The sequence below is a fragment of the Dromaius novaehollandiae genome, chromosome 5, assembly GCF_036370855.1.
Source record: "Dromaius novaehollandiae isolate bDroNov1 chromosome 5, bDroNov1.hap1, whole genome shotgun sequence".
Taxonomy (NCBI): Eukaryota; Metazoa; Chordata; class Aves; order Casuariiformes; family Dromaiidae; genus Dromaius; species Dromaius novaehollandiae.
Genome location: NC_088102.1, coordinates 68874340 through 68890117, shown reverse-complemented (window position 1 = coordinate 68890117; position 15778 = coordinate 68874340). Strand labels below are relative to the sequence as shown.

Below are 15778 nucleotides of genomic sequence, written 5' to 3'. Positions count from 1 at the left end.
AGAAGTTCAGGGAAAGCTTCATTCTGGTGTTTTGCAGACATAGCTGGGATCAGAGAACTTGGAGGGAGGTCTGAGTTGAGTGTGGCACCTGAGTTATGGGTCTGGGGGAAGGGATAGTTGTGGGGAGCAGACTGACCTTTGTCTGTTAGTATCCTGAGTCCAGTTCGTGCGACTGTCCTTTCTGAAGATGCAGCAAATGCTGTGGAGCTTTTGGCAAAAGCCTGCACATTTTATGACCGTGGTTCCTGCCGATGAGAAAGCAGCCTCTGTTCGTACTGAAGAATGGCCAGCTTGAAGCACAGCATTGTGCCTCCAACAGTAGCTAGTGGTAGATGCTCTCTTCTTGTGTTCTTCCCAAGGTAAATGCATAATGATGCTTCTCTAGTATACTTTTCTGGCTATTCGTGGCCTACAGATTTTATGAGCCAAAAAGAGACACTTGGTGTTTAATAGGCCTTTATGGACCAACTTGGGGAAGGAAAAATCAGTCACTTTTCCACCCCATGGATGCCTGTGACACCCACGGTATCCTGTGTCAGGGAGTCCCACGCTTCAGTGACGCGTGAAGAAGTGCTTCCTTGTGTTCGATGTGCAACTGCCACCTCCCGGTTTCATATGATGTTCCCGAATTCTTTTCTTTAAAGAAGACAGTAACTTGGAAAAATTGTTCACTCTCTCTGCCATTTGGGAATTAGCTACGTGCAGAACTCGAGAGCAGCTTAAAGCTTTGTGTACCCATTAGAGAACCTTCTATCCACTTTAATATTATTTTGATTTTTTTTTTTTTTTTTTGGCCCTTGAAGTACTTCAAGGACACTAACAGACTGTGTCTAGGTCTACACCAGCACAGGAATGAGGGGTACCTCCCTCTGGTGTGAATTTTCTCTGCAGGACACTCAGTATGGCCGAGCAGTGATAATAGGTTCCTGAGGGCAGAGAAGGAGCCTGGTGCACGAGTGCTTCTGGTGCTGTTAGGATGTGAAAGGAGTCGCAACAACGACAATTCTGCTGACGTGTCCTCGCTGAGCTGCGGCGGCCAAGGTAGTGCTTGTCATGTGTCGAGTTTTCCTGGATGACATCTTAGCTCTTCAATAATTAGTGGCACAAGCCCAGGCGAACTGCACTGACTTCTGGTTGTCATCCCTGTTGTGACCTGCTCTGCACACAAGCACTCCCTTTGCTCAAAGGACAGGTAAGGCAGCAGCGCTCGGAGGAGATCGCTGGGAACGCTCGGTTAAACAAGACAAGGAAAGGCCGTGGATTTTCATTTCCAGTAACGACCGTTGCAAGAGATTTGAATGTGACAGCTCAGGTCTGAAGCTTGTCTTCCTTATGGGGCGTTCCTGGCTGCCACACCAGCTCATGGAGGAGGGGAGGAGGAGAGAGAGTGGATCTCCTTTCCTCGGTTCCCTGTGCTTGTTTTTTGATTTGAATCATAGCATTCCAGAGCTGTCTTAAGTGCCAAGTCCTCTGTCTTCTTGCCCCCTTTTTCTGTATCTGGGTGGCAAAGAAAGTTTGTTTGCCTCTTTCCTGCCTTACCAGTAGGTATCACCAAGAGAACAGAGCGCTTTACAGTAGAGTAGACATGCTTGGTCTAAGGCCGGTGTAATCCACCTACTTGCTGCTGTACTTAAAGCAGCATCTACTTCCAACTTCACAGCACTATTAACAGGGTTCAGCTAATGGGAATAAAGGTTGTATTATCTTTTTACAGTTAGAATTTCCTGTCTTTCTCAGTTAATGTTCTTGAGCTGATTGCCTCTGTTCATAAATCACCTATTTATGGTAGAACATTAACAGCAGTGGCATCAGCAGGAAATCTGATGCTGCTCATAGCCTTTTCTACTTGACTAAATGAATGGTATTTACTTACTCCTGGCTAATCATGTCCTTTGTGGATGTACAGCATGATCTCCAATCCGTGGAAATACAATGGAATTATTCCTCTTGAAGCCAAAGGACGTAATAGTGCTGGTTTTCATTTCACTGCCATTGTGATATATGAGTTAAGGTCTTGTGTTGTATGGGTGAGATGTTGCAATGTTCTCTTCTGTCTCTTTAAAAACCAACACACAATGTTCTGGGAAGCCTGTAAGCCTTTAGAAAGCATAAGAGCTTGTAAAAATAAGTCGTTTTTTAAACTAGCCGTCACTATGTCATGTCTTATTGCAGGTATGTTCTTTATTTTCTGAAAAATCAGCTGCGCACTAGTTATATTGACAGATCCTAGATCATTAGCTGTATATGGAAAAAATGTGGTTTGAGTTTTGTTTTTAATTGCTGAGAGTTAACTCTTGGTCCAGATATTGTTAGAGGAAAAATCTCATGCTTTCCCTCTCCTCTTCCCAAGAAAAACAACCTAATAAAGCCAAAACTCCGATTAGTTAAAGTGCTTCCAGAACAAACATGTGCCCTCAGTGTTTGCAATGCCAACACTGTGACGCTGTGCTAGTGAGCAAGAACAGCCGAGTGTCATTGGTTCTGTTGATAGGCAAAGCAGAGGAATGGTGTGGGGGTGTGACGGAGACAGTATCTGTGGCAATTTCCAGGGGAAAAAGTATTGTTCTGGTATGTTCTGGGTACCTGTCTGTATTAAAGACTTATTACACTAATGATTTTTGGGAGGTGTTGGTGCTTCCTGTTGTGTTGTCGGATCAGAAAGCTCAGAAAGCGTCAGTGAGCACAGTTTAACAGTGTCACTCGTTCTGATGTCTTGAAATGAAAAAAAGAATTGTTGCCAGTCTCCTCCTGCTTGCAGATGGGGGCATAAAGTCTGCATCAAACTGAAGATTTTTCGTGGCTGTTTTTTTTCTGACAGAGATCAAGAAGTTGGCATGCCAAGTCATAAAGAAGAGTTCCTCTTTGATAAACTTCAGTGAGGGAACCGGTGAATTGCAGCAGAGGGCCTTTTTTAAGATGCAATCTGTTCTGAATGACAGAGCCCTTTCCAGCTGCCCGTATTTCTGGGATATACCTCTTTATCTTAGTGGCACATCCCATAATGTAGTCACCCGTAAATATTGCAGCATGGGTTAGCTCAGAGCTATCAAGCTCAGCTAATCTCCTGCTGAGTAAACAACACAAAGTTTCCTGGATTCGTTCCTATTTCCTTAAAGGGATACAATCAAGTGCAGGCAATTAAAAGAGAGGGAGAGAAGTTTAACTCTAGATATTACACCTGATTTCAGGCTCTCTGCCCAGGGTGTGTGGAGGGTTTTTTTTGTTTTTTTAAAGAAAAACTGCTCACAAAACAATTGACATTTTTCTAATTTTTCAATGTATTTCTTTTCCTATGGTTCCCTTTGGGAAGGGAGGACCCAACAACCACCCAAACAGATTCCAAACAATGGAAACAAATTTCCTATAGATGGGAAAGAGCAAAATTAATTTTGCACAAAGTATATTGAGAAATAACTTTTCCTTTTGCTCTCCTCCCAGCCTTTCCAGACACAGCCTGGTAGAGCTTTTTAAAACCATTTCCACCTAATGGGTGCACAGTTCCTTTGAGCAGCTTTTGGAAATTCAGACCGAGTGGAAGCAAGTTTGACGTAGGGATCAGTATGGCTCTTCGGCAAGACCTCTCCTCTACATTCACTTGGTCAGAGACACTTGTATGGCTGTAGTTTTGTCAACACATTCAGAATATGTGCTTTTTGCACGCAGCAAAGATAATAATTTTACATATGTGTGTTTGAATCTCAAACTACTATAAAATCTGACCAGCCAAATCACCTGTTCATGGGACTGTGTCCTGTGAGGGGTACTGTTTTTATGGTAATTATTAGCTTCCAAAGTGTCAGGAGAGAAAGGGAGGTAGAATAAGCAGTACAAGTGGCATACGTTTGATATAAAACGGTATAAGGACCCATAAAACTTTTATAACCCTTTTCTTTAAAACCTACTTGTTATTCCGCTACTCCTGGGTAGTATACCAGTTTTGTGAGCAAGTAACACGTGCTTTGTATCCTGCCACATCTCAGAGTGCTTCTGCTCTGTATTTGTGGTTTGCAGAAGCAATCGGCTTGTACTACAGGGATACCTTACCTTGGCCCTTCATCTCCCCCTCTGTGTTACATCCTCTAATGCAGGGGATCAAACTTGGCTCATTTGGTGTTTGCTTCAGAGAAGCCTGGCATGACTAGCGTACACCTAAACTTTCAGAGAAGGATGAAGCCGAATTCTGTAATTGTTCTTGTGTAAGCCTACATTTACTGCTGGGTGGCCCCCTTCCTATATAGGCCTGATCCTGCAAGGAAGTTGTTGGTGTGCTTCGCTTGAAGAATGGGTGGACCTAGGTTGTGGCACATTATTTCCTTGGGCATCTCGCTGCGTCCAAAGAGTGGCTTTCTGGCACGAACAGTTTTGTTGCTGTGTTGCAGGCTTCCTTTAAAGTTGCAAGACTTGTTTTATGCATGAGGAAGAGAAAGGAAAGGGTATGTGTTCTTCTGATCTATATGAATGAGTGGCTTAACTATTTAGCTTTAGTGTGGGGTGTTTTTTATTTCTAATTATACTGTCTCAGACAGAGAGAGAGCAGGATCTCTTTTGGGAAACTTCTCAGCAAGTATCTAAGCAGTCAGTTTTGTGGTACACCTCAGGTGCCTGTTATGTTACCTATAAGGATTGTTCTTTAAAATTCTCTTCTACCACCATGTCACCAAAAACTCATAGTACAGGAGGACAAACACCTGCATTCCTGGGCCATAAGCACAGGACTTGCTCTGTAATCCTGGATGAGCCACTTAGCAAGTTGTGCTTAGTTTTTACTCTTTTGGTAATTGTTGATTCATTGTATTGCATCCTCGCAGGACTGCTAGGAATGCTGTGCGTGCCCTGCTGGTGACCGAGGTCATCTGAGGACGGGCTGTGGAAATCTTGGCTGTACTCCCCTCTTTCCTTTCCTCCTTGTCATCAGGCTGCAAAAAAGCACCAATGCGGTCATGTGCACACGGTGGTCAGGGTAACATAGATAAGGGCTCGATTGTAGATAGCATTTTAACCGTCAGTTTTCTTTGCCTCTTTACCACTGATTACTGCTATAACACCAAGCTTTCCAAAGCAATAAGTAGAGTACCGTAACTCAATAACACTAGCTTGAAAGAAATTACTTCCCCTTTTTGGGAACGGCACCTTGGGTTCAGTCTTCTGTTTGTCGAGATTTGCAGTGCATTCGGATTCTTCATTCAAGTTGTTTTAAAACCATGAAACTTTGAAACTGTTTTGATGCTTGAGTTTCTCATATAATTATCTGTCTCCAGGAACTGCGTCTTAAGATAAAATGCCAGCCGTCGCAAGCATCAGAATCCAATTGGAGGAGCTGACAATGCTGTAAGCCTAGGCAGGTGACACGACTTACCCAGGGCCATCTGGCAAGTTGAGTCAGAATTAGAATTCAGGTCTTGTGATTCCCCAAAGAGTGCCTTGCCCATAGGATCCGGCTGGCGTTCTGGCATAGCTTTGCACAAGACAAACTACACACTCATGTCTCACGTGCTTAAAGTATGCATGTATGTAGTGCTGGTCTGAGTTACTTCTGTGTGGAAATGCAAAGTGGTGATGTTGGCCACCTTTACTGATACTTGAGTTTCCAATTGCGTGCTTTGTCTGAGATGACCTGTGTTTGCTTTCTGCGCCCTGCATACCTGGGAAGTTGTCTTGTAGGTGCAGATGAATTTTTGCTTGTTGGGCCCCAGCATGCACCGCGACAGGAGATGCTTGATGTGATCCCACTGGTCCTGAAGACTGGCCCTCTCTCAGGTTCTGTATCAGGAGATTCAACTGTCATTCGTCTATCTCCTTGACCTTGCCAAGGTCACAGATGTTGCCAGCGTCCCTCAGGGAGATTCCTTTCGGGAAGTAGCAGGAGCTGCCTGTTCTGCAAGGGAAGGGGAGCTGGGAGCCGAGGGTGATGGCAAGGCAGGCAGGGCAGTGCCCCTGCTGATGAGCACGCAGGCCCACAGGACCTGAGCAAGAAGAGCAGAGCAGGTCCAGCGATGGTAACTCAGAGTCCCGTGATCAAGTCCACAGTGATCTGAGGTCAAACCAGAAAATCAGTTCAGCAAGTCAGGTGAGTAAGGTTCAAGGCATGGGCACAGCTACAGAATAACTAAGGGAAGTGCCTGGGCTTAAATGCAGCTCCCGAGCTGAGGGGCAGTGGATGCATGAGTGGAGGCCCCTGCACAGGCAGCCAAACCCTTAGGATGGGGGAGGAAGGAGCTGCAGAAGAACATTACCCAGAGAGGTGGTTGCAGGCTGGCCAGGATGATCAGAGCCTGTTGGTGCACTCAAGTCCCTGACATGTCCATATTCCTGGTAGGTCTGCCAGTCCTTGGAGAGAAGCTGTGTCCCTCTGCCACGTTTCCCACCTGTGAAGGTGGCATGAAACACTTGTTTGACCTGATGCTGGGATGCTGTCTCTTGTGGAGCAGATGCAGTTCAAACTGTGTAGCAGGCACACAGAAAGCTGGAATAATCTTGTGAAACTGTCAACACCCTCTGGTTCTAGCAGACAGCTGGTTTCTATCAGCAGCTCTTGGTCCCAACACAGGGTTCATGTGAACAGTAAATATTTTTACTCAGATTCAAAGAGACTGGACAAGTGTTTTGAAAGATAAATCTATTCAGGAAAGAACCACATGGCACTTCTGGCCCCCAAATTTCCCAGAGCGGAAAATGGCGGAGGCTGGCGGAGTTCTTCAGGGAAGTCTTTTCTGTGCTTGCCCTGCTGTTGCTCTTCCCTCAGCTGCCATTCACGGCCGCTGCGGAGGGCAAGATGCTGTGCTAGACAAACTTCACTGTGACCCATGATGGATGTTCTTACAATGGAACTCAATAGCCCAAGGTATAGAGATTGTCCTGACACCAGGCTGGGTGTGGAAATTAGTGTTTAACTGGTATCATCTCAATGACTATCTTGTCCTGCCAGGTGCGATCTGGAAGAATGAATCCTGGCAGGTCTTCTGTTGCAAAGAGTCTGTAGCAACCTGGGGGGGTTGTTGCTGGGAGATGGCATGCTCTGACTTGGCTTATGTCCCACCACGGGAGCAGGTTTGGCTGACCAGAAACCTTAGTGCCTGTACCTGTCTTCTCTGGCTCCTCCATCTGTGTCAGGCAGGTGTGGCTTTCATGAAGCTGATCCTTTGCCCTCAGGTGGCTCTGCTGGCCTCTCCCTTGGGACCTGTCCTCAGACCTTCTAATCTCATGAACTCATCCTCTTCTGAGGTTGTCATTTGGTTATGTTCTTTATCTCGCGGAGAAAACTGCTTCCCCAGCACTTTGCAGTGATGATTTTTACCTGGAGAAGGTCTGATAGCCCTTGCTAAATTGGGTTCTGCTTTGTCCTTCATCTGCCTTTATACCATGCCTTACAAATACCATGTCCTTGCAAATGGGGATGCAGAAGAATTTCTCTGTCAAAGGTCTCTGGGAGAGAAGTCCATCTGAAAGCTGCACTGTATCTTGCTTACTGTAGTCTCTTTTGTTTGCAGTTTTATTCCTCTGCAAGGTCATCCTGCCTTTGAGAGAGCCACATCTGGCTTCAAGCCGCTTGAAGCAGCCTGAACAAGAGACGCTGAATGTTGAATTAATGGGCTTGGTCTTTTACGTGCATGAGTCAAATCCTTTCAGACTCATGTCCATGTCAGGTCCTCAGCTCTTCTAATGAAGAGGCATTTGGCTTGGCTAATGTTTTAGATCTGCAATACAGCTGGGCTTTTGATAAAAGGAGATGCTAGAGGTAGGGGTGTAATGTGTCTCCGAGAGAACAGAACATCCTCCTCCTACAACCTTTTTTTGCTGCGGCAGAGCTGGGGAGACATCACCTGTATGTGCTGCTCTGGCTTTTGAAATAGAAATGATGAACTTGCTAACAAGAAAATAAGGTCTTTTGTACTGCTGAGGACTTCAGTATCTCTTGGACGGCGAGAAGGATGTTTCAGAAAATGGCACTTTCAGTGTTTCTTATTTGTGCTTTTTCTCATTCTGCCTCTTCTGTGCAATCCTGTCATGACTCTTCCTCTGAACTCCCATTCTGTGTCGGCCTTTGCCCTCACCTGCTTGTGCTGTGACTGTGTCTGCGTGGAAGAAACGGGTCGGGCAAAAACCTTCAGCAAGATGGCCTGTAGCAGCTGATAATTACCATTCATTGCTGTGGCTGTGTGGCCCCTCACTATAATCACCTGTAAAATCTATGCTGCTGGAGATATTTGGGTCTTCCCCCTCCCCCCCAGCCAACTTTGCAAATTTTACTTAAAATATGAAAATGAAGCTGGCGTTCTTTCTAGCTTCTTTACCATGTACAGACTTGCCACCAGAAGCAAACTGACTGTCCAACTGAAGGAACAGAATCAAGCTTTAGTCTCCAAATGTTGCTGTGTTGCCTCCATAATATGAAACAGAAAACTTCAGCAAGAGGTGGAGAGAGAGAGAGAAACACTCCCTGCCTTCACCCTTTTCTTGCTTTCTTTCCTCCTTTCACTGCCAGGTTTTCCCAAAGCTGGAGTTCTAGCTCTGTGTTCTTTGCTTGCCTGCGATGACTACCTGACTAGAAGGCATATGTGTAGTGCTAATTTCTAGGCTGTCCTCTAGTGTTTCACATAAATATTTCCTCAAGTGACACTGAACTGTGGTGCCTTGAAAAAATACTCATTTGAAAGGGGAGTGAAGCGATCTAGTTGTTCTCTGGAGCAGAACCACCCTCTAGCTCACCGAACAGCAGTAATAAACAGAGTCAAATACCACAGTACATAATTGCCTTCTCCTTTTGTATTAGTTTCATACGTTTCGTGCTTGTGACATTCTTCTCGGCCATGATGTTCTCTATCTTTCTAGTGTACTAATAGTGCAAACAGAATTAGCTTGGCTGTTATCACGGCATCTGTACGTGGCTTTTTATTTCCTGGCGATTTAAAAAAAAAAAAAAAAAAAAACCTCCTTGGCTCATACTGTTTAAATCTGCTCTCAGCTTGCTTGCACAGCTCACTTCTGCCCTGCAATGCAGACCGTAGATCTGGAGAAGGAGAAGTCTAAAGCAATCAGTGCATCAAGGCTTTAAAAAGTGGTGGTGTTGCTGAACACAGGCTGTCTGGAAGGTGTTACACTGGATCAGTAAGTCGGAAGCTGGGTTGGGGTAGGGATGCATTGTACACATCTTCACAGTCACAGGGCTGTACTTAGAGGGGTGCTCTCATTCCTAGCCTTTTTGTTTCAGGTACTTGTAAATAATGGGAGTTATTTTCTTTGGCATCTGATACGTCTCCATGATCGTGGAGTTTCCTTCCTTCAAAGGTGAACATTTCAGATTAAAATTCTGTTTGGCAGTTTATAAGCTTTCAAAGCAGAGGCTGGGAGGCAAGAGGGGCAGGAATGCCCTGCTTATTAAATTTTTCCCATATTATATCCCAGTGTAGGAATTTTCTGATCTGTCTTTGTACTGTAATAACATGAGATGGAATTACTATTTGGGAAGTGTTAACAGGAAAATATCAGAGGTGGAAGGTCAGTCGGGGGGCCTGAGTGGAAGAGTGCTAGGAGAAACGTTCCTTCTCCTCATTCCTCTATCACTTGCACAGATCTTGCTCCTCTCTGCCTTTGTCCCGCTCTGTGCTCTTGGAGTTGTCATACAGCTTTGGTGTTTGAGGGTGGCACAAATGAGCAACAGGAGGAGGAAGAGGTGGTGTTATTACCAGAGAAACCAAGAGCAGGAGCTCAGGTATCGGAGCAGCAGGATGTAGTGTGCACAACCCCAGAAGCTGCTTTCTCTCTTCTGCTGAGGAACCTGTGCATCCAAAAAGACGCTTTCCTGTTACCCTCCTGTTAGTCCTGCTGCCTGTATCTGGGTCCAGAGGGAGAGGACAGAAGTGTGCCTTCTTTGCAGCCCCCTCCCTGGTTGAAGGCTCAGGGCTGTGTGCTTTCCTGTCTCTTCTGTGCGCTGCCTGTGCTCTCCCAGCTGGCAGAGCGAGTGGAGTGAAAGCCTGGCCCCAAAAGGTTGAAGGATGAAGCTGGTGGGAAATTCTGGTGAGGGGGAGCGAGAAGTGTCCCAGCCGAGGCAGCCAGGGAGCCATATGAGAGCTGGGAGCTGGCCCTCCCCGCGGTGCTCCACCCGACGTCTCCGTGGACGTGCAGTAGTGCTGCATGCACGAGCAGTTTCCTGCATGTTGAAGATACTCTTTCCATCCTCTTGTCTCTGCTGAAACCTTCCCTCGGCGCCTGGCTTTTGCCGGCAGAGATCTCCGATTTCCCTGTAGGTCTGAGCCAGAGGAGAAGTGGTGGCAACAAGCATCCCTGCTAGATGAGTGCTCCGGAGCCCGTCAGTGTGCCGTTATACCTCTGTGGTAGGCTCAGTTATGCCTCTGTTTGGTAGGGACTGTGCCTCTGTGGCAAACTCTGCTCGCAGCCTCTCTTGCCCCCTACCCCTCGGCAACGGCTACGGATGCTGAATGTTGTTCTTTCAGACCACGTGTAACTAGGTGATACATGGGGCGGAGGTGGAGGAGCACGTTTGATTGGGGTTTCTCTGTTTCCTGCCCCGCAGCTCTTCCACTTGCCACCGCCCTGGGGGGAAAGGCTTTGAGAAGATGGAGAACCAGAGGGGAGCACTCTTGGGATACAGCCGCTGGGAAGGAGAAGAGGAGGAGGACGAGGAGGATGGAGTGGCTCCTGGTGCTTCTCCTTCCAGCCAAACGAGTGAACTGGAGGATGTGCAGGTGGAGATGCTCGAGAAGGCAAGGGAGCTCTTCCAGCTGTGTGACAAGGACGAGAAGGGCTATATCACCAAGGTGGACATGCAGGTGAGGGAAAAATCCTTCCCCGTTCAGCTTTAACAGCTCCTTCCCCTTCACGGCTCCTCCCAAGAGGAGCTGCACAGTCATGGGAGCCAGAAGTGGGGGAGAACGTGGCATGTCTTTACTTTGGCAAGCGTGGGCGTGTGCACAGGCTCTGTGTGTTCCGAATTCCCAAAGACGGACTCTGCCGCAGCCAGCTGCTAGGAATCAAAAATCCCAATTGTTTTTGTCCCCAACATTCTTAGGACAAGGGAGACTGCAATTGCCAATTTTTACGGGATGCATAACATCAAAATCTTTGCAACAGTCCCTACGAACATTAAGCATGCAGCAGAATGGATGGGAAGTCTGGAAATGTGGATGCTTTGGTTTAGTTAAAAAATACAACAACAAAAAACCACTACCAACAGAAAAACTATCCACCAACCAGCCCCTTAACAAAAAACAGCTCTGTATTTTTTTTTTTATTATTATTATTATTTCAGCCATGGCTAAAGCCTTACCTCAAAACCTCACTTTAGGCCTGAATTATAACTTTTTCCTAGAATACTGTATTTTGGTGTTTTCTGTTAAAAACAGTGTTTGTCAATAGAATCTCTAGTTATTTGGGTCTTTTGTTTTAGCAACTTACTTTATTGGGAAGGTTACATATGGACTATTTATCTTCTGTCCAGTCTCTCTCTCCATCTGTAATTATCACTTGGCAGGACCTGTTTAATAAGCAAAAGCTGGATTAATTATAGACTCACTTTGTTTTGGGTTGTGTGATGCCTAATTTTGTGTACTTATGTTAATAGATATTCATTAAGCTTTATCTACAGCTCTGTGTTTAACAGACAGTAATGGGATTTTAGCTGTACTTGTTATTTTGAAGCTCTGTAGGGGAGCCCTTCATGCTAAATACACATTTATTATAAAGGGAAATTTGTCTGTTCCTTGACTGTATATTGGGAATAATGATACAATCCCAACAGACGGGAGATGACAGAAGAAAGCCAACTCAGACATGAACCGAATGTCTCGCTTATGATCTGCAATAGATTTCCTGCCAGAGCAGGGAATTGAATCCAGGCACTCTGGATCCCAAATCATAAGCCCATGGTCCCGCTCTGGCAGCAGTGATGGAGCTGGCACCCGCCACACCGCGCCGAGAGCTCCCTCAGGCGGAGCAGTGCCCGGGGAGGCTGGTGGGCCCTTCGGTGCAGCCACCTTGGTCAGAGCGGTGGGCAGGCAGGCAGTGACCTACCGGGAGCAGGTCTGAACTGGGGGAGGAAGAGAGCTGAGCTCCCTCCAAACAAAATAAGCTGAGGTTCCCTCCGTGCAATCCTGGTTGAATCACCCAGTAATGGAAAGCATTGCCGTGTCAGTGGGCCCAAACAGGCATTTGTGTCATGACTCAGCTGTCCTGGCAGGCTGTCACATCCCGGCCGAGATGCACCACTGCAAGGACACATCGCTGGGGACAGCAGGGGCAGAGTGAGTCACGTGGAAGACTTGAGTCATGCCTTCATCTTGTCCTTTCTTCTGTCTCTGTAGCGGCTCCAGAATGAACTCCCCCTTACGCCTGAGCAGCTGGAGACTGTTTTTGACAGCTTGGAACAGAACAATAATGGATACCTGACGCCTGTGGAGTTCAGCATGGGACTAGGTAAGAACTGTACAAAAACAGAGGTAGGAAAAAGTCTGTTTCTACTTGATGTGCCTGCTGCAGGTATGAAACCTTGTTGTCTGGTGCTTCCCCAGAAACAAGAATGATCTTGACAGCATGGGCTTTTCTGCCCTGCTCTGTGTGGAAGGTGAACGGGTGCCATTTGGGCACCTTGGCATCTACTGTGCCTTCTGTACTGTGCCTTGGTTACTTCCAAATCTCATTGCATGGGATGTTTGCTGCAGCCGTAGCCATGGGCAGGCATCGTAAGAGCGCCTGCCTCAGTGTCTTTGCTGGTACAGGCAGGCAAGATTTCTCCTTGTGCCAACTGTCTTGGCTGACCCTTCTGACTAAGCCTGAAACAGAACAAGTTGTCGGGCTATGTTGGCAGCCTAACTCCATGGGATTTACTCCAGTCTAGACAAAACACTTAATTTCTGCATTTCTTTTCCTTATGGTCACCCTTTGTGTCTGGCTTCCCTGAATCCTTTTTAGGCTTTGCCTCTAACTCACAAGTTTGCCCTGGCATATTGCTGTTTAAAGCAATTTATGAGATCCTTCTGGCATGTCAGACCAATCTTCAGATCATTCTCTACCTTGATTTTCCCAGATGTAGAAGAGCAATGATAACTCTTTAAAGCAGATGTTCAAAGTGCCTAACCCAAGCCCATCTTCTTAATTAACTGCCCAGGCCTTCTGGTTTTAAGCTGGAGTAAAGCCTGTCTGTCTAAACTGTAAGTTTTTTTTTATTACAGCACATGGTTTTAAGAGCAAGAGAGAAGCTTCCAGGTCCTCCATCTCTCTGCATTACTCCCTGTATTGGGAGAAATCCATGGCAAGTCCAAGCAATCTGTGTTTTATGCTGGACTGGAGTGGCCTAGAGCCTCACAGGTTTCTAGCAGGTGCTCAGGGTACAGAGAAGCTGTAGCTGCCTGGGAGAAGAAGGAAGCACAGTGGGGCAAACTGCCTGTTTGTTGGGCACAGTCCTTGGTGTCAGAGCACAGATAGAGGGAAGATGGGGAGGGAAAAGGAGCTCACACCAAATAAAACCTCAGCACTTTCTTTTTACAGATGACTCCTCACAGCATTGTAAGTAGCTAACAGAGAGGGTGCGGTAATGAGATTTAGCTTGGAGCCAGGAGTGGTGGGGTTAAGTGACTTGAGGTACGCAGGCTTTGGACTTTTTCCTCTAAGAGCAGCTTCGTGTTCTCATCTGTGCTCTGAAAGTCCTTGGCGCCTGGCCCTGTGGCTTGGATGTCACCTCTGCCTTCTGGACCAAGCAGATATATTTTAGAAAGGAAGGGTAGTTCCTAGTGAAGGTCTAGTCTCTGTATACAGGATTAGGGCTGGGTTCTGGAGAGGATTGCTGGATTTGTTTCTTTAAGCAGAATTTTTCCCCCAGTACCAATATTTGTCACATTCCTTGAATAGCATGAAGTTCTCATGGCATTAATGTCTCAGCATGAAACAGGATCTGGATAGCTGGAAACTGTCCTTATGTGGGATGGGGCAGGAGGGGGTGTTCAGAGATTAACTGCCTTTTGTTCAGACACTGTGCACATTCCTAGCAAGAGGCAGCCCTTGTCCTGTAGCGCTTCAATCAGAAGAGATGTGGCACATGAGAAGGGGAGGGTGATTCTCTCTCCCCACCACCACCCCATCTTTTTTAGCTGGGGAACCTGAGGCACAGAGCTCTTCAGTGCCTGGCTTGCAGGTCCCCTAGGGGGGACCCTGTGGCCCTTGACCAGGATTATTGGCAAATGGACCCCAGTGCCCCTCCACCGGCGTGAAGTGAGCTAATGCCAAATGTTCATGCTGAGACTCCAAGGCCATGGGTGGTATTACATCTCAGTCCAGGTGTGAGCAGCACCGGAGGAGCCCATTGTCAGGCTGGAAGCCTGGTTCAGCCCCAGCAGATTGGAAGCTGACGTTGCTCAGGATGTCAAAACAGAGGCTCTCTACTGAGCAAGAGTTGTGTTCTACAATAACAGCATGCAGGCAGCTTCTCATGGAGTTGTGTCAGGTTGCTATTTAAATAGCACACAATTAAATGATGTCCAGCTTGACTTTCTTTTATTTCCTTCTTCCCTTCTCCTTCCACCAGGGAAGTTAATAGGGATTGAATTGTATCAAGGAGCTGGGAGCACAAATCACTCCAGGCACGAGGAGACCTTTGAGTCAGGCTGGTCAGATGACTTGGACCCGGCAGATGATGATGAAGAGAAACGATTCTGTTCCATGATGGAGCAGCTTGGAGCAGCCCAAGTGTTTGACGAGTAAGTTGGGGAACCTCATGGCTTCGCTTCTACCCTGCCTTGCAATACCCCTACTTGCAATACCAAAACTTCAGAGTACCAGCAAAGACCAGGAAGGTGGACAGAGCTGTTTGTTCTCTGAAGCAGTTTGGGCTTTTTGTCTTGTAGTCTTGTGTTCTCACATGCTCAGCTTCCCAAACTATAAATTCATATTACAGCTGTAAAATGTAGCACATGGAAACCCATCTGCACACAGCCAGTTAAAATGTGAGGGTTAGATAAGGTGAGGAGCACAAGTGTGCTCTGTCTTCCAAAATGGTGTGTGATTGTTCACATATGTTCAGAAAATCTTACTTCTAAGAGTGGGTGTGAAAGAGCTGTGCTCAAGGGGCTGCTTGGGACTAGGCTGGTCTTGAAAAGGGTGAGAGGCCAAGCTGGGTGAGGGATGCTCACCTGAGCCTTGAAATTTGAGTGGGGTGACTCAACAGCATCTGTGGCAGCCCTGTCTTTCAGGCTTCGTAGTCCAGCAGTGTTGCCAGTTTGCAGGGAGCAGCCTGTCCCATGTAGGGACTGCCACTGATGGAAGCTGAGAGCGCAGGAGCTTGCTGCTTGCAGAGCTTTGCGTTGTCGCAAAACAGAATTTTTCTCTCATCTGCATTGCGATGCAAAGCACCTGCATGTTTCTTCTAAGGCTAAGCTTTTCCTTCTGTTAAGAAAAATTCTGGGCGGCTGATATGCCCCAAGTAATGGGATGACACTGTGAAAGGCTATAGTACTGTCCTGGATAAGTAGTCACTGCTGTTTACAACTCTACTTTGAGAAGCATCAAGTCTTAAAGTGGGATTATCCTGTGTTTTATTTTGACCACTTACTTGCGGTTTTCTGCAATGAGTTCAGTAGCTATTTCATGTGAAGCTTTTGGGCCAAGCCAGCTGTTGTAAAGAATTAACACAAAACAGAACCTAATTGGGGGTGGTGTAGAGAGCTGGCCTATCTTCGTTGTTTTTGCTGAAGAAGGATGGGTTTGTTTATAAATGGGACTGGATATTTTCTGCTACATGAAGAATGAGATTTTGATCAAGTGTTAGTAACTT

The 15778-nt window shown here is 46.5% G+C and overlaps 1 protein-coding gene across 5 annotated transcripts in view; it reads left to right on the top strand.

Moving 5' to 3' along the window:
• The window catches only part of CRACR2B (calcium release activated channel regulator 2B), a 48817-nt gene that overhangs the window by 11521 nt on the left and 21518 nt on the right, over positions 1-15778 (top strand). For 4 of the 5 annotated variants that reach the window (XM_064513165.1, XM_026108245.2, XM_064513167.1 and 1 more), the window contains exons 2-4: positions 10532-10787; positions 12318-12429; positions 14534-14705. In XM_064513165.1, the coding sequence (XP_064369235.1) occupies positions 10532-10787; positions 12318-12429; positions 14534-14705 (540 nt within the window). Of the gene's footprint in view, positions 1-9005; positions 9106-10531; positions 10788-12317; positions 12430-14533; positions 14706-15778 lie in introns of those variants that run through there. The other variant, XM_064513168.1, reaches the window with a different exon arrangement.